Source organism: Mesocricetus auratus, unplaced genomic scaffold, assembly GCF_017639785.1.
Source record: "Mesocricetus auratus isolate SY011 unplaced genomic scaffold, BCM_Maur_2.0 Super-Scaffold_100003, whole genome shotgun sequence".
NCBI lineage: Eukaryota > Metazoa > Chordata > Mammalia > Rodentia > Cricetidae > Mesocricetus > Mesocricetus auratus.
In genome coordinates, this window is record NW_024429188.1 from 45,267,593 (window position 1) to 45,287,433 (window position 19,841).

The 19,841-nt window shown below is 37.2% G+C and overlaps 1 protein-coding gene across 4 annotated transcripts in view; it reads right to left on the bottom strand.

Moving 5' to 3' along the window:
- The window catches only part of Ophn1 (oligophrenin 1), a 326,237-nt gene that overhangs the window by 205,367 nt on the left and 101,029 nt on the right, over positions 1 to 19,841 (bottom strand). For all 4 annotated transcript variants that reach the window (XM_040744230.1, XM_040744229.1, XM_040744232.1 and 1 more), the window contains exons 4-5: positions 10,693 to 10,754; positions 44 to 115 (exon numbers count right to left, since the gene is read on the bottom strand). In XM_040744230.1, the coding sequence (XP_040600164.1) occupies positions 44 to 115; positions 10,693 to 10,754 (134 nt within the window). The remainder of the gene's footprint in view (positions 1 to 43; positions 116 to 10,692; positions 10,755 to 19,841) is intronic.

Here is a 19,841-nt window from a genome sequence, read left to right on the forward strand (position 1 = left end):
TTTAAAATGCACTTATGTATATATTTATTACAAAAAAATATACCTTTGTAAAACCTATTTGTTCCTTCCGAAAACTTTCCAGGGGTTTTATCAGCAAGTCACTAGCATTTTGTACCTGAATAAAAAGAAAGAAAACAATGTTTAGATTAACAAGGTTCAAATACAAACTTGTTGTTCCTTATCATTAGAATTTTCTTTAAAATATATTATCCTGCTGCATGGTGTTGGCACATGCCTTTAAACCCAGCACTCAGGAGGCAGAGGCAGGTGGATCTCTGTGAGTTTGAGGCCAGCCTGGTCTACAGAGTGAGTTCCAGGACAGCCTGATCCACACAGAGAAACCCTGTCTTAAAAAACCATATATATGTGAAGAGACCAGACCGTCATCAGCCCCCTGCTTTGGCAGCCATACCAGGCTGCAGAAAAGAGCCAGCAAGAGGTTGGTCTCTGACTCAGCAACATGTGCTGAGCCCCCAACCTTGCATGACCTTGTCCTAGTCACTAGGAAGCCAGACACTCCACATGGCAAGGAAACATCAAAAGTTAGCTCATGGGCTTTGGAATGCACAGCATAGCAACCACCCTGAGAAAACCTATAGGCAGAGCAATCTTGTTGCAGCTGCAGCTGACCAGTCAACTCAGGACAGATTGCCCAAGCCCAGAAGTGCACCAATCCTGAGAATTGTTGCAGACCTCAGACACTCCCCTTGCTCTACCCCAATATATTCCCTGCCCCACTGCTGCTCGAGGTCCCTCCTGGTCCCTGCCTGCTTCACCGGCTGTATCAGATGGACTAGTAAAATTAAACACTTTTTGCTTTTGCATCAGATCAAGTCTCTTGGTGATTTGGGGGTTAAGAGTTTGGGCAATACATACATACATACATACACACATACACACATACATACATACATACATACATACATACATACATACACACACACATGCATGCATCATCCTGCAAGCACTTTCTGAAGAGGGCACTGTTAGCACAGGCACTTAGATCAACAATTAATAAATGGGATCTCATGAAACTAAAACCTGTCAGGGAAAAGACACCATCAATAGGACAAAATGGCAGCCCACAGAATTCGAAAAGATTTTTACCAAGTTCACATGTGACAGAGGGATAATAGCCAAAATATATAAAGAACTCAAGAAACTAGACATCAACAAATTAAATAATCCAATCAAAAGTGGGATACATATATAAACAGAGAATTCTTAACAAAGGAATCTCAAATAGCCAAGAAATACTTCAAGAAATGTCTAGCATTCTTAGCCACTGGGAAAATGCAAATCAAAAAGATTCTGACATTCCATCTTACACCTATCAGAACGGCTAAGATCAAAACCACAAGTGACAGCTCATGCTGGAGAGGATATGGAGTAAGGGAGTGTAAACAAACTGCTGCTGGTGGGAGTGTAAACAAATAACCATGTTTGGAAACCACAATGGCAGTTCTTCAGCTGTCTATCCCCATATTCCCCATCATCCCCTCTTTCTTCCCTCTCCTCACTTAAACCTCCCTTTCCAACCCACCCATCCATAGCCATCTATTTTATTTCATTTTTCTAGGGAGATCTATCTGCCATCCCACCCCCAAATCCATTACTCTATACCTAACCTCTGTGGTTCTATAGATTGTTATTTGGTTATCATTGACTTAACAGCTAATATCCACATATAAGTGAATAGAGTCCATATTTGTCTTTTGTGGTCAACATTACCTTACTCAGTATGATTCTTTTCTAGTTTCCTCCACTTACCAGAGAATTTAATGACCTTCTTTTTAACAGCTAAATAATACTCCATGTATAAATATACCACATTTTCTTAATTCACTCTCCTGTTGAGGGACATCTAGGCAGTTTCCAGTTCCTGGCTATTATGAATAGAGCATCAATGAACATGATTCAGCAAGTGTCTCTGTGGTAGGATGAAATATCTTATTGGGTATATGTCCAAGAGTGGCACAGATGGATTTTGAGGTATACAAATTCCCATCTTCCTGAGGAACTGTCACATTTATTTTCATAGTGGCTGTACAAGATTGCACTCACACCAGCAATGAATGAGTGTTCCTTACTCCACATCCTCATGAGCATGAACTGTCGATTGTTTTATTGATCTTAGCCATCCTGGCAGGTGTAAGATGAAATCTCAATAAAATTTTGATTTACATATTTTTAATTACTAAGTATGTTGTTTCTCACCCATTTTATTTTCCTCTTTTTAGAACTCTTTGTTTAAATCTGTACCCCATTTCTATTTGGGTTATTTGTTTCCTTGATATTTAGTTTTTGAGTTCTTTGTATGTTTTGGATATTAGTCATCTATGGAATGTATAATTCGTAAAAAAGACCCATTCAGTAGGCAGACACTTTTTATGAATGATGGTGTCCTCTGCCTTACAGAAGCTTTTCAATTTCATGAGATCCCATTTATTAATCTTTGATCTTAGTGCATATGTTATTAGTGTTCTGTTCAGAAAGTTGTCTCCTGTATGAATACATTCAATATCCAATGCTATTTCCTACTTTCTCTTCTATCAGGTTCAGTGCATCTGGCTTTATGTTGAGGTCTTTGATCCATTTGGCGTTGAGTTTTCTGCAGGGTAATGTGTATGCATCTATTTGGATTCTTCTACATGCTGACACCCAGTTTGACCATCACCATTTGTTAAAGATGTTGTCTTTTATTCACTGTGTATTTCTGGTTTGTATAACTCAATAAAAAATAATAAAGTGCAGAGGCCACTTCTCAAAAAAAATCAGGTGCCCATAGGTGTTTGGTATTATGTCTGGGTCATCAAGCAGATTTCATTCATCAACATGTTGGGCTTTATGGTAATACCAGCTGTTTTTATTATAATAGTTCTGTAGTACAATTTGAGGTAAGGGATGGGTGATATCTTCAGCAGTTTTGCATTATTCACAATTATTATACCTATCTTGGGAACTATTTTCTTATGAAGCTGAAAATTCTTGCAATTTCTGTGAAGAACTGTGTCAGAATTTTGATAGGGATTGTGTTGAGTCTGTAGATTGCTGTTGACAACATGACCATTTTTACTATAGTAAGCATATCAATCCATAAGCATGGGAGATCTTTCCATCTTCTGACACCTTCCTCAACTTCTTACTTCAATGTCTTAAAGTTTTTAGTATCTAAATCTTTTACTTACTTGGTTAGCATTACCCCAAGATTTTTTTTAGTCTACTGTAAAGGGTATTGTTTCCATGATTTCTTTCTCAGTCTGTCATTTGAATATATGAAGGCTACTGCTTTTTATGAGTTAATTTTGTATCCTGCTGCTTTGCTGAAAGTGTGTATCAGCTGTAGGAGTATTGTGAGGTTGGGTAAGGGTCATTTACTTATACAATCATCATCTGCAAATGAAGATAATTTGATATCTTTTCTTCCTATTTGTGTCCTCCTTGATCTCCTTCAGCTGTCTTATTGCTCTAGATTAAGAGGTCAAGTACTACACTGAATAGGCAGAGGGAGTGCACAACTTTGTCTTGTTCCAGGTTTTAATGGAAATGTTTAGAGTTTCTCTCCATTTAAGTGGATGCTGGCTGAGGGCTTGATGATTGTTTTAATTATGTTGTGTTATGTCTCATGTATCCTTAGTGTCCAGGATTTTTATCATGAAGGGGTGTTGGAAATTGCCTTTTATACATCAAATTAGATTATCATGTAGATTTTGGTTTTTAGTCCATTTACATGATATATTACATTTATTAATTTATATAAATTGGAGCATCGCTGCATCTCTAGAATGAAGACGACTTGATCATGGTGGATGATCTTTTGATTTGTTCTTGTATTCAGTTTGCAAACAACTTATTGAGAACTTTTCCATCTATGTTCATAAGGAAAACTGGTCTGTAATTTTCGTTCTATCTTGGATTTTTATGTGGTTCAGGTATTAGGGAAACTGTGGCCTCATGAAAAGAACTTGGCAATGTTCCTTCTGTTTCTTTTGTTGTTGGTTTCAGGGAGAAGAAAGAAGAGTGACGATTCCAAACATACATGGTTACACAGACAGCAAGGCCAGTGGATTTCCAGGGTAAGCTTTTTATTTTTTTTACCTTATAGGTTGTTTGCTTATACATTATGATTCCTGGTTTTTATGGGTTTTCTGTGTGAATCTCTGTATCTGTTTGCTTCTTGTCCTTTTTCTTTGGCTCTTTTTTTCTGTTAGTCTGTCCTATTCTGGTTTGTTTGCCTTTATTTTATCTTTTTTTAGTTTTATTATTACTACTCAGCATCTACTGAGGTCCTGTGCAGTATAGGCCTAGATTTGGGTTGTGAACTTTAGGCTTACTATCTCCTTTAAATGAAGACTTTGTTACATTTTAGTTTCCTCTGAATAAGAATCCACACTAAATGAGATAGTTAATTTACTACTTCCATTCAAAATTTAATTTGTGATCTATTCATTTTACCTGTGTCTTTTGACTAGCAAATTGAAACCATTAATGTTCAAAGTTATTAGTGAATGGTATTTATTAATTGCTTTCTTTTTTATTTGTGTTCTTAGCTTTATTTTGTGTTGCTGAAATTATAGTTTCATTTGTTTTCTTGCTATAGCCTCTTGCACTGGCTTATTCCTCTCTTCAGTCTAAAGTAGTACTTTTAGTATTCTCTGTAGGGCTGGTGTGTGTGTGTGTGTGTGTGTGTGTGTGTGTGCGTGTGCGTGTGCGTGTGCGTGTGTGTGTGTGTGTGTGTAAAACAGTAATAATTAAAGAAAAAGGCCATGAATTTGAAAAGGGGGAGTCTAGAGGACATGGAAATAGTTGTGGGCAGGGAAGAATGGGTGGAAAGCTTGTAAATAAGTAAATACAGTACTCCGTGTATGTACTTCTTAAAAAACAAAAATTTCAATTAAAAACTCTAAAAAATATTGCTTACCCTTGCTGCCTCTTACTAAAACAGATCTCTTACCTACATGGTCTCCTAGAACCTCTGTGATTCTTAATTCTCATCACATATCTACTTATCTACCAGAACTATGAAACCTTTTTCCAGATCCTACTTGATCTTATTCATACAAATACCTCCTCCCAGTATGGCACATAATATCCCGGTATCTGACTGTGTTCATCAGCCAAGGGGAAAAGTCTATATATTCATGCTGTATGCTTCCACCCTCTATGGAAGATTTTCTGCAGATGTCCCTCATTAATGCCAAAACTCACACTAATATTTCATCCAATGAAAACTAAACAAGGAATTTCCTATCTAACACACTCAATACTTTACTGGATCCTGGATTCTGAAGAATATTGGTCTTGTTTACTCACCTAGAGACAAATTAAATTCAAAGAGGTAATTTTCCTTTTTTATTTTAGCAGTATTAAAGCATAATCTTATTTTTAAAACTATGCCTACCATTTAAGATGAGACCTGAGCCCTGTCCCCATCTTTAATGTGAGGGAACTTGTTTTTGTTTTGAAGCAATCAACCAGAGATGACACTAAGGGAGTTCTAACTTTAGGCCATAATTATCCACCAGAGACTACTCAGTTCTCTTGAAAGTCTGACTCTGTACACTCCTTATGTAAGACATGAGGTAGTACTGAAAAAAAAAGATTGAATGACCTGAGACTAAAAGTCAGAGAGACCTAATGCAGACTTTCTGGTCAATATCATTTACCAGCTGAAGCCAGCTTTCCAATCCTGTCAGGAATACCACCAAGAACTAAGACAAGTCATGTGTTCAATGAGTGTTAACTATAAGAAGAAAAAGAAGAAGAAATACTCAATGATCTTAAATTCCTGATCCACAAACAAATTGCCTATAATTAAATAATTTTACTCGCCGGGCGTTGGTGGCATACACCTTTAATCCCAGCACTCGGGAGACAGAGGCAAGTGGATCTCTGTGAGTTTGAGTGAGTGCCAGGACAGGCTCCAAAGCAATACGGAGAAACCCTGTCTCAAAACAAAAACAACAACAATAATAATAATAATATGCCATCCTAGAACCTTCATCCAGAGACTGATGGAAGCAGAGACAGATACCCACAGCTAATCACTGAACTGAATTCCTGGAACGCAGTGACAGAGATAGAGGAGTGATGAGCAAAGGTGTCAAGACCAGGCTGGTGAAACCCACAAAGACAGCAGACCGGATAAGGGGGAGCTCTTGAACCCCAGACTGATGGCTGAGAGGCCAACAGGCAACTGACTGATCCAGACTCCATGAATATAGTCTCAGTGAGTAGGCCTCAGAAATCTCAGGGGCCTGGGGTAGTAGATCAGTGTTTACCATGACGTACAAATTAACTTTGGGAGCCTATTCCACATGGAGGGATGCTCTCTCAGCCTGGACACATGGGAAGGGCCTAGGTCCTGCCCTGAATGAAATGACAGACTCTGGAGATCCCCCCAAGGAGGGCCTCAGCCTCCCTAGGAAATGATGTGAGGATTGGGAAGGGGGTTGGGGAAGGGTTGGTGGAAGGACAAGGGATGAGGGGTGGGAGAGGGAGCTGGGACAGACATGTGAAACATGCATGCATGTTTCTAAGACATAATTTATTTTAATAAAAATAAAAAAGAGTGCCACATAGTAATAATTTATATGATTTCCCAATTGGGTCTGTATATTCAGATGGTCCTGCGATGGCAAAGTTTCTAGTTTTTCATGTTCAAAGGAACTGTCCTGAACAAACAAGTATATAAACAACTCTTAACAGACAATCCAGACAAATCGCATATTTGCCATGCTTTGCAGAATTGAACTGGTGACATTGCCAAGTCTCCCACACTACAAACTAATTTTGTGAATCTTGTTAAAATAGCCAGTTGTGAAAATATTATTTTCTGCTAGAACAAAGCTGGGGCTATGGGGACAAAACATGCTGAACCCTTGTGTCTTTTCTTCTTTCATTATTTAACCTTAAATTTCTTAGAAGTTCAGCTATCACTCAAATATTCCCTTTTAAGAAAGCTTTGTCTTTAATTGTCTTTCTGACCACTGCATTACATTTTGTGAGCTCTCTGTTAAAAATAAATTTCCAGCTGCAACTCTGTATCTAGATAGGAACCTAACCATAAGAAGCCCCAACCTAAATTCAGTAAGAGTTTATAGAATCAGGCTCCTACAGAATAAAGATAAAATTATAGCTGAACAATGTCTAGCTAAATAGGGATGGTATTCTCTCCAGTACTACAGGATTGCTCAGGAATCATTTGTGGTAAATAAGCTATCAAAATTGACTTCAAGAATACATGGAAGAAGCACAGACCTGTTAATGTTATTTCCCTCATTCCTCAAACATGGACTTTGTACATCACCAACAAAACTCCCTTTTCAGTAGGAAGAGCATACAGACAGACTTCCTCATATACAGGAACTCTACAATCTAGCCACTTCCACACCACTTCTGAGATACTACAGCTACCCAGTAGTACTCTGAAGAACATCACAGCTGGGATACCCCATCATTTCTGTTTTCAGAGTTCCTGCCACAATCTACATTCATTTATGGAGATGGCCAGGCAAGGACTATTGCCATGTTCTCAGACCATGAACTTCCTTATTGTTTGTCATGAAAAATCTATTTTGTATTCTAATTTTAGAAAGAATGAGAAACTGTTAAACATAAATGTGTGGCACAGAACAAAGAAGAAGAGTAAGGAAAACAAAATCTCAACAGATTTTTCCAGTACTATAAAGCTTTGCTATCAAGAAAATGAAAGAGATGAAGTGCTGTGGAGAATGGCAGCTGAGTTTTCTAGTGGCAGCTGAATGAGCCAGAGCTGAGTGCCTCTAAGAACAGCATGGGCAGTGAGACAGGGATGCTCTGACAGGAGACAATACCCAATGAAGTCTGTCTGTCTGCACTAGTAGGCCACCTATGAGGCTTTAGTGAAAGCACTCTTGTCTATCTCCCCTTACTGTCTTTAGAAGCAAATTTCAGAAGTCAGATAATTTCTGTCACTTCTTATGAACAACCAGAGATTAGTCAAAGTAATGCTTATATAATCAATGTTTTTCACCTTTATAAAATACTCTTATGTCATTTAGACTACTTCATAACAAGAAGAGTGGCGATCATTTTCCTTACTTTCCAAGAGAGTAAAGGAAGGGCTAGAAGGATAAACTGATTAGTACAAAGTCAATAAGTGAGTTAGTGGCTGAGTCAGAATCAAATACTACATACCCTACCCTCAAAGCCTATCTTCAATCATGCTTCTCTAGGACCTGAGGTAATAGTAGCAGTACTCTGAAAAGCAAGTACCACAGTGCTGGAAAGCGGCAGGAACTCAAAGCCAAAGCAGAAATTCAAGCCAGGTGAGCAACTGGAGGCAAGAGCTAATGCAGAGGCCATGGAAGAGTTCTGCCTTCCTTGGTTGGAGGTGATTCAAGATATTTTAGCCAAATAAACCCATTCCTTGACACCCAAAATAAATTGTTTTGAACAAGTCAAGATAAGAGGAGATTAAATATACAAATAGTAAAATAAGTCATACTATCACCATTTACAGATGATATATTATACATTAGATATGTCAAATTTTCTTCCAGAAAACTTCTAGAAATGATAAACAAATTCAGCAAGATGGCAGAACACAGAATCAGCTTGTACCCATCAAAACCTTTTCTTTATACAGGAGATCATGGAACACAATCCCATTCACAATAGCCTCCAAGAAAATAATCTATCTAGGAATAAACAAAACCAAGGAGGTGAAGTCTCTTTACAATGAAAACTTTACATTTCTGAAGACAGAGATAGAAAAAGGAAAAATGCCTCCCACTCATAGCTAGATAGATTAATATGGTGAAAAATGACCATTTTACCAAAAGCCATTTACAGACTCAATGCAATCCTAATCAAAATCCCCATCTCATTTGTCACAGAAATAGAAAAAGATATCCTGAAACTAATATGGAACCACAAAAGACCCTGGATAGTCAAACAGTCCTTAGCAAAAAGAATGATGCTGGAGAGATTGCCATTACAAAATTCAAAATAAAATAAAAGTCATAGTAATAAAAGGACTTATGGTACTGGCAAAAATCAAACATGTAGACTAACAGAACAAAATTGAAGACCCAAACATGAGTACAAATAACTTCAGCAATTTAACAAAGTTTGCAAAAATATATTCTGGAAAAAAGAAAACATCATCAACAAATTGTACTTGAAATACTATAATTCCACATGCAAAAGAATGAAACTAGACCTGTATTTATCACCTTGTACAAAAACTAATTCCAAATTGATCAAAGACCTAAATCTTAAAACTCAAACACTGGAACTACTAGAAGAGAACATAGTCAGTACCTATATCATATAGGTGTAGGAAAGGACTTTCTGAATAAGACTCCATCTGTTCAATAATTAAGGACAACACGTGAGTGTCTGGACTTACTAAAACTCGAAAGCTTCTGCACAGCTAAAGAAACAATCATCTGGGTAAAAAGGAGTCTCAGGAAATTTAATGGAAAGAATCTTTGTCATTTGTATATCTGATTGGGAATTAATATCTAGACTATATTTAGAACTCAAAAAGAAAGACAAAGGGTCAAAACTACAAATGAACAATTCAAACAAAATGATCCTGGGATCTGAACAGAGAGGTCATAAAAAAATGGCTAAAACATATTTCAAAATATTCTCACTAACTCCAACAACTAGGAAAATACAAATCAAAACAACTTAAACTTTCACCTTACCCCAGTCATACCCGTAAAGATCAACAAAACAACCAACAACAAATACTGGAATGGGTGTGGAGAAACGTGGACCACTAGATACCCACAAGGTAAAAAAATAAAATAAAAGTCTTGAATCCTTAAAAAGAAACTCAAAATGGATCATGGCCCTAAATACACTAAACTCCTAAGAGATATCAGAATAAGGTAGATGTCCTTACATGATGACTAGTCTACATTCCAAAAGCAAGATCTATAAAAGAAAACAATGGAGAGTAGAGAGGTGACTCAGCAGTTAAGAGCACTAACTGCTCTTTCAAACGACCCCAATTACATTGTTGACTTACACTTATATATAAGTTCAATTCCAGGTGATCCCTCTTCTGGCCTCTGCAGGTATCATGCATGCATATGAGACACAAACACACATGCAGGCAAAAAAAAAGTCATACACAAAAAATATTTTAAAAGAAAAATCCAAATAAAAAACGAATAGAGCTTCAATAAAATTATAGTTCTGTTCTACAAAAGACATTAGTATAGTTAATTTGCCTGTCTACCTTACTGGGATCCAGTAAGAGAACAACTGTAGGTGTGTCTGTGACAGAACATCATGGAAAGATTAACTGAACAGGAAGACCATCTCCCAAAGTGGTGCCCCCGATATAAAGTGGTCTGAGCAAAAAGCTCACCTTCACTGTCTGCTGGTGAACACGTCTACCCCGTTACTGCTGAGCCTGCCATCCTTTGGTGACATTAGAACTCAGGTTCTTGGCCTTCCAACATGTACTAAACACCAGACACTCTCCATAAATTCTTCAGTGCTATATTGGGACTGCATCTAGCCTCATTTATTGAGCAGCTACTAAGTTCCCAGTCTCTCTGATGTGAACAGAGTCATTGTTGGACTAGATATCACATATAGTGTAAGCTAATCTAACACATTCCCTTTGAATGTATACTCACCTAATTGGTTCTGTTCATTTACAGAACCCCTACTAATACAGTGACCTACCATCATCATCCTCTCGTTTTCTACTTCATTGAGCAATTCAGCAAATTCCTTGAATGATTCAGCTGATGAGAGAATAAAACATAAAGAAAATTAGTAATTGTGCATATTGATGAGTAGGCAAAGATCTATGCAAGTTGAAATAGGAACCAGTTCCTTAATCTCACCAAGCCACTAGAGAATGACATGAAATCTAAGGTGAGCAGGGGAACAAGTTAAGTACCTACTATTTCTCCTCTTTTTCTTTCCTTTTCTGATAATCCCCAACTAGTTATTTCAAAACTAACACTGTATTTAATCCTTCTAGTAACACTTAAAGATATATGAGGCTTCTCTCATTATATGGACAAACAAAAGGGTTAGGATCATAAATTCAAGGTTTGCTAAACAATGAGATCAAGGCCAGCATGGGCTATAAGATCTCTATTTGTCTCAAAAAAACAAAACAAGTTATGTAAGTTTCTTCCTTAATCTTAAAGGTAAATCTACCTCCTTGCATTATGTTTTTAAGTATTCCTACTGATTACCTGTGGATAGATTTTACAGGATTACAGATCAGGAAGGAACTAATGTATAAATTATAAATTAGAGTATCAGATAGGGTATGAGATAATAAGGATTGTGGTTTTGTAAGCAACATGGAGAAAAAGAAGAAACACAAATTTTAGAGAAAAGTAGGCCTGGATTGGAAGCTTTGTGCCATCATTTTCTGAGTAACTTTATGCAAAGGTCTTGACCCCTCTGAGCTTCAGCTGCCTTACCTATCAACTGGCATGATCATATCTACTTTAGTGTGTAGTTCTCTAAAACAATGAAATTATGTTGCAAAAGTGGGGTATGCATACAAAGTAGATAATTCTAACATCTCTCCCCTTCTACAGCCAATTCTGTCACTTACTGGCAGTGTGACAGTCATTCAGTTCTCCACCCTGGATTTCAATTTCTTTATACACACAAGATAAACTAAATAGATTTCATTGTGTTTTCAAATTCCTCAACTTCCCACCACAAGCATCAAGTACATTCTCAGAACATATTCTCAGAACATATAGAAGCAAACAAATGTGTCCAGATAGTTAGTTAGTTAGTTAGTTAGTTAGTTAGTTAGTTAGTTAGATAGATAGATAGCTAGTTTCTGACTACGTAGTTGAGGCTGGCCTCACTAAGGTTCCTGAGTTCTAGAATTATACTCAGGCCTGCACAAGCATATTGAGCCCCTAAATTAGTGGGGGTTTTTTGGTTTTTTGGTTTTTCGAGACAGGGTTTCTCTGTATTGTTTTAGAAGCTACCCTGGAACTCACTCTGTAGACCAGGCTGGCCTCGAACTCACAGACTATCTCTGCCTCCCAAGTGCTGGAATTAAAGGCGTGTGCCACCACCGCCCAGCTTAGTGTTTTTTTAAGCAAAAAGACTTCTGATAGTTTCCCTCCTTAATGTACTGACTATTTCAGAATGTGCTATTTAATTTCCACAAATTTGTAAATTTCAAAACTTGCTGTTATTGGTAGCTAATCCACTGTGGTCAGGAAATAAATCCTTATATTTTTATTGCCTGTATTTATTAAAACCTAATTTTCTGATTTAATGTATGAACACTTGAAGAATATTCCACATATACTTGAAAAGAATATCTTCTACACTTCTTGAGTGGAGGTCAAAAGAGGGCATCAGATCCCCTGGAATTGAAATTATGGATAGTTGTAAGTTACCATGTGAACAATGGTAATGGAATCCATGTCTTCTGGAAGATCAAACAGCAAATGCTTTTAATCATTGAGCCATCTGTCAAGCCCTTAATTCACTTTTCTTAACTGCCCATCACTCCTATATTCCTCCATTCAATTTTATTTAACACAATAGAACAGACAAGAAACAACAGTCATTTTTAATCCACAACACAGTAAATGTTCCAAGTCTTCAAGTAAATGCTTCCAATTATTTTCCTTTCTTTTCCTCAATTCACTTATCCTTAGATTTGTTGATCCTTTATTCACTGTACAAATCTGATACTGAGCTACTGTGGTGAATTTTATTTACTATACTTTGATTAGACATCCCTACTGCAGTTTCCCCAACCTCTGCTCCTCCCAATACCTTCTCATACATCTGCTCTGAACCCCATCCCCTACTCCATTTCTGTTTAGGATAGGGCAGGTCTCCCATGAGTATCAACAAAACATGCCATATCAAGTTGCAGTAAGACTGAGCACCGCCCCTTGTATTAAAGCTGGGCAAGGCAACCCAGTAAAAGGAATAGGGTCCCAATAAATACAGACATTTAGCTGTTTCCCTCTAAAATATTTAAAGTCTTTATATTGATTTTCTCTATTTTGTGAAAATTGTTCTCATCTATTCCTTCAGCTTTTTTGACAGCTTCCTTTAATTGAATATATATTAAATAACTAATTTAAAGTATTTGTCAAAGAAATCAATTATCTGAGATCTCCCAGGAAGAGTTTCTATTAATTTCTTTTACTTTTATTAGTGAACTGCTTTTTTTGCAACTTCATTCCATGTGTCACATTTTTTTGAAAAAAAATGAGTATTTTTATGTCATATCAACTTTAGTTTTTTAATTTAGATTAGAAACAAGCTTGCTTCACATGTCAATCCCAGCTCCCTCCCCCTTCTCTCCTCCCCCCCCACCAGTCCTCCCAACCCCCCACCCAATAACCCAAAAATGAGTACTTTAAGTAATATAATGTGGCAAATATTTTTAAAATCAGATCACCTTCCTTCCCTAGGTTTGCTGCTCTTGTCTTACTTAATGGCTTCATAAAGATTGCACTTTTTCATATTAGCTGAATAAAATCTATGTCCATGAAATAACATAAATCCTTTCTTTCTTGTTCAATATTAGGGATTAAATTTAGAGCCTCATGCATGCTAGGTAAATGATTTATATCAATTGAGCTATACCCCCAAAACTCTTTTGGTTGTAATAAAAATACGGGACACAATAAGTAGGCCAAACTAAACGTTTATTCACTTTAGAGCCCAGACAGGCCTTGAACATGTAATGCACCTATGACACAAAAGCCTCAATCAGGCCTATACCACCAGTACCAAGTAAGAAATTTCTTTAAACAGTCTGAACCAATAAGTCTCTGTGACTGTACTAGCTACTCTTATCTCAGCTTGACACAAAAACGGGAGTTATCAGAAAGGAGAAAACCTCAATTGAGAAATTGTCCCCAAATGATCCTGCTGTGAGGCATTTTCTTTATTAGTGATTGATATGGGAGGGCCCAGGCCACTGGAAATGGTGTCATCCCTGGACTGGTGGTCCTGGGTGCTATAAGAAAGCAGGCTGAGCAAGCCATGGGAAGCAAGTCAGTAAGCAGAAATCCTTCATGGCTTCTACATCAGCTCCATCCTTCATGGCTTCTACATCAGCTCCTGCCTCCAGCATCCTGCCATGTTTGGGTTACTATCCTGACTTCCTTCAATGATGAACAGCAATATAAAAGTGTACATCAAATAAACCCTTTCCTCCTCATATTGCTTTTTGATCATGGTGTTTCACCATAGCAGCAGAAACCCTAAGAAAATTTGGTACTAGAGACTCTAGTATTGCTGTGATTGGCCTGACCATGTTTTTATTTGGAGGAATATGGAACACTTTGGGATTTTTTTTACTAGAAAATCAACTGGACACTAAATAGGACTTAATGGGTCATGCTAGTAGGAGCATAAAAGACAGTGGTAATCCAGGTGGTTTGAACTGTGGAAGTCCAGAAGAGGTTTCGGGGGGAGAATATTAGTATTGACCTAGAGATCATTCTTGTGATAGTTTGGCAAAGAATGTGGCTGCTTTCTGCCCTTGTCCAGAAAAATTTGCCTGAGGATAAACTTAATAGTTATGATTGAACAGCTTTGGCAGAGGAGATTCCCTGACAGCCTATTACTGACTGTTGATTGGTTATTAGTAGTGATGCTTATTAAGATCTACAATGAAAAGGAAGAAGCTAAACAAGGAAAAATACAAAATTTACAGTTTGAGGAGTAAGTCGGCACCAGGACATGTAAACAGATTAAATAAAAACCTGATGGTAAATAAAGGGAGTGGTGACCTCAGAGCAAGACCCCACCGTGCTAAGCTTCCAACTTGTGAAAAAGAATTTAAAAAAAGCTTAGGTCCAGGCATGGTGATACACACCTTTAATCTCAGCACTTGGAAGATAGACGCTGACAGAACTCTGAGTTAAGAACAACCTGCTCTACAGAGTAAGTTCCAGAACAACTAAGCTTAGGCAATGAATAAAAGTATTGAAAACAGAAAGGTGGTAGAAATGTATTTGAAAGAGGGGCCCATGTTCTAACCCCAGCAAGCAGCAGAACTTGGCAGCTTCATCCAAATGGTTCTGGTTTTAGAATCAAGAATGCAAGAAAGTGTCCATGGAATCTCCCTCCATGGCTAAGGAAAGCTACTGAGGCCAGGCATGTGTCAGGGGTATCCCTGCATGGAGACCAGAGAAGCCATTGTGTGAAGGTGAAGCCTGAATTACCTTGAAGACCCCATGATGTTGGAGATGCCAGAGCCATGGGATAACTCCTGAGGAGAGCTACCAACAGGGATTGGAACCAGCCCAAAAGAAAGAAGTATGCTTCAGTCAGCAAAGTTGAAAGGAGTTAAAGATCTGAAGAGTACATGATATCAGGCATGGATATGCAGAGTTTGGAATTTGCCCAGCTGGGTTTTGGTCTTGTTTTGGTCCGGTATTTCCTTACTAGGTTCCCTTCCCTCCATTTTGGAATGGTAATGTATATCCTGTGCCATTATATTTGGAAGATTTGATCTGCCTTTTGATTTTGATTTTACAGGGGATTACAGTGCAGAGACTGCATGAGTCTCAGAAGAGACTTTCAACTTCGGAATTTTAAATAGTGCTGCTGATATAGTTATAGACTATGGGGAATTTTGAAGTTGGAATAAATGCATTTTGCATTATGATATGATTCTAAGCCTATGGTGTCCTGGGAATGGAATGTGGTAATTTGGCCCCAAATGGAGTAGCACTCTTAGGAGGTGTGATCATTTTGGAGTAGGTGTGGCCTTGTTGGAGGAAGTGTGTAACAGAAAGTGGGCTTTAAGGTTTCAGAATCTCAAGGAAGGACCAGTGGCTCACTCTCTGTTCCTGCTGCCTGCCAATCCAGATGTGAAACTCTGGACTGCTTCTCCAGCACAATGTCTGCCTACACATTGCCATGCTTCCCATCATGACAATAATTGACTTAAACCTCTGAAACTGTAAACAAGACTCAGTTAAATGCATTCCTTATTAAGAGTTGCCATGGCTGTGGTGTCTCTTCACTGCAATAGAAATCCTAACAAAGACAGCCTTTGTTGAACTATTATGTATGTATTTTAGGGTGTGCCTTCAATTTACAATTCCATTTCAGCCTTCACTTGCTTCTTGCCCAAAGACTCAAGTTATCTAAAAGTTCAGGAACAGGGCTTTCTGAGTTATATTCTAGCTAAAAACAAACATTGGATAGGCACAAAGCTCTATACATGTTCATGATATAGAGTTCCAGGAATATTCCACAACTTTCCACAGCTTTGAAAGGTGCTTATTCTCCTTTTACCTTTTATGAATACTGTCAAACAATTAGTTTGTTGCTTTATTCTTTCTGCTGCCTGCAGTAACTGGAGTTCTAAACAACTATCATTGAGTATTTTCTTTTTATGTTCATTAAACAATTAGTAAAATATATTTTAACCATGTTTCTTCCCTCCCTCAATTCCTCCCTGAGACTCCCACCTCTCTACCCACCCAATTTTATTTTTAAAATGCTCTGGAAAAAACTTTGAAACAAGCAAGTTCTAAGTCATTTCAAATAAGACAAGCTGTAGAAGCCATAACTGCAGAAATGGAGAAACTGAAAAGTCATTCGGCTTTCTCAGATGGCTACAAAAATAGTCGTTTTTCACAAGTTCTAGGATTATGCAATTAGTTTTCAAAGTTACTGCAGAGCATTTTTAAGGGAATACACACCAAAATAAAATGACACAAAGTTCATTAGTGTCATTTTTAAAAGTTAATATGCTTTATTTGTTGCTGCATTCATTTGGATAAAGTTCTCAGTTAATAAAAAGTTGATGATTAAAATGTTTCCCAGTGCATTTGATGCTTTTATAGAAGATCATATTTGGAAGGTGACATCTCCACCAGTACTACCAGGGCAACATGATCAGAGTTTTTAAAGATCACACTGAAACTAGGTTTTATACATTCTAGACAAGTTCTCTACCACAATCCAGCTACATCTTCTGCCTAATACTTTCTTTTTATGATTTGTTTGGTTTTGCTTTTTCTGAAAAATAATTTACTCTGAAGGCCAGGCTGTCCTACAACTTGATGTAATCCTTCTGTCTCAATCTGCCAAGTACTTGGAATACAAGCATATATTATCATGTCCAGCTTGATCCATCTTTTCTCTTGGGGAGGTCTCTTATGCTGGCCTTGAACTCACTATGTAGACAAGGATAGCCTTCAACTCCTGATCTCCTGCCTCCATATCCCAAGTGCTAGTACTATAAGCATACATTTATCACACCAGGCTCATGATCCTTACTTTCAGTTAATAAGGCAATCAATCATTTTTAAACTCACTTAAACTTAAGTTGCTGAGTCAGGAAGAACCTAACTGGACATGGTCGCACAGGCCTATTATCACTGGAGAGACAGGATTGCAATTTAAGTTTAGTGTAAGCTATATGAGCAAAAAGCTCCCAGAAAGAAACTGCCCCTTCAACTGAACCTTCTGAAAGGCTGATACACTGATGAGAACTTCACTTATGGTGCAGAGTTTAGAACAGTGGTGAGTTCAGAGCCAAATTATCTTGAACTAGTAGTATTAGCACTCTTCATGGCCATTTATCGTATTCCTCTGTACCTGACCTAACAGCTTTGTGAGCATTAGGTAAACCAATTGGTAGAGACAGAGCACTGATTTTCTAACCATCCACAAAACCAAGGACACTATCAGACAGCATCTCAGGTCTAGAAAGGACATTCTATCACCTTGCTTTAACCCACCTACCTAATTCTTCCACCAATAAAGATGTCTTGATTTATGACTTTCTTTGTTCTATTACTATAAAAAACCTTCCTGAAATTGTTTTCATATTGAGACATAGAAATTGGAGTAACATAAATCTGTACTCCCAGTCTGGTCATTCATATCAGGTTCCAGAATAAACTATTTCTTATCTATCTTGAGGTAAGAGTTATGGGTTTTGTTCATTGACCATCCACTCTTTCCTTCCTACTTTCTTTTCATTGACAACTGCATATTGAGCTAGAGACTCACCTGAACTAAATAGAGAGGTTCTGTCTCAAATAAATAAATATTTTTAAAGGAAGTGCATTGTTCTCTGTCTGACCTATAAAACCTTCTATAAATTTATTTGTTGAACATGGATTCTAAAATCTTACTGAAACATATGGCATGAAGCAAGAAATTCTTATCAAAGTCAAGACAGCATCTGCATTCTAAATTTTCACCATCCAAAGTCCCATAGTTCTATCAATCATTTCTCTTAATCCACCTAACTCATTTCATCTTTTTCTTATTTTTAATGACAAGGTCTTAATATGTATCTCAGACTAGCCTTGAACTCACTATGTAGTCCAGGCTTATAGACTTACAATAATAATTATGCCTTAGCTTTCTGAATGCTGGGATTATAGGTGGCCCCCACCAGGCCCAGGTTCATTTTAGTCCTGAGGAAACTGAAAACAGAAATTACAACTTGATTGGCCAAGGTCACAAAGCTGACTTTATTTTCAGAAAGGGGTTGCCTTTCAGTGCTTATTCAACAGCTTTAAGATAACAAGGTGTCACTAGAAACAGCCAAAATTCCCATGTAACAAATTTTTCTCCATCTATTCATTTTTTCTCCAAATGGTGTTTTATTTTCTCTCTGTATTCACCTTTTATGTCACATGTCTATCTTTTTCAACTTTGAAAATGTTTCAAATACAAAAGCAGAAGATCTGGCCAATGGCTATTTCTAACTAAATAGTCATATCTTATTGAAATACTTTTGGATATACTGATGGATAATTGCAGCAGCTGATAAGAGGTAACCATTCAAATGGTTGGCTAAAGGAAAAAAATAAGAGCTTTAGTAAGGAGACCAGACCATCTATTAGCATGCTATTAGAAGAAAAGTGTCACTAAAGACAAATATGATGGCTAGGAAAATTGGAATAGAAGAGGAAGGAAAATCTCCTGTGGGGCCAAAACCAGCACTGTCAACAACAACTACCATAAACATGGCTAGGAAAATTGTTTGCAACATTCTTCAACAATTTCAAGCAGCTCCAAAATATGAAAATGAGACTCTGGCAAGAATTAACGCTCTCTGGAAAATTTCAAGAAAGAAGAAATAAATAAGAAAGGTGGAGAAGATACCTTAATATATGCATCTTAGATCTAGTATCATTAATTCTTAGCACTGTAGTAATGAGAAAATTAAACTTCAGTAACATTAAGTAAAATGTCCACAATGTTAAAAAAAACACTGCCCTTCAAAGTATCATAAATTTTCAATGATGTTGGCAACATTGATCAAACAGCTTACAACTGATTATACTGTTTTACCTAGAAAATTCATTTGGAAAGCAAACCTAAAAGTAACCCAAGAAGAAGAAGCTTTTAGAGCCTAGGGAGGTACTCAACATTATTAATAATGGTGAATAACTAAAAATGTCCAAATGTCTAAAAAATGATTAAGTGTATCTACTTAATGAACCATTTTTCTAACTTCTTTAAAAAAGAACATTGCACAAAATTTTATGAACACAGTAAAATTTCTATGCTATTATATTATGTGAAACAAGCTGAATATAAAAAATTTTAAGTATGACAGACTGACTTAAAAAATGCTTTTCCAGGGTTTTCCTAGAAAGAGACAAACATGAAGTTGTGTGGGTAAAGAAGTAAAAAAGATATGGGAGGTGTTCAAGGTGAAAAATGCCTCTCCTGGGCATATACCTAAAGGATGCCCATTCATACCACAAGGACATTTGTTCCACTATGTTCACAGCAGCATTATTTGTAATAGCCAGAACCTGGAAGCAACCTAGATGCCCCTCAACCGAAGAATGGATAAAGAAAATGTGGTACATTTACAGAGTGGA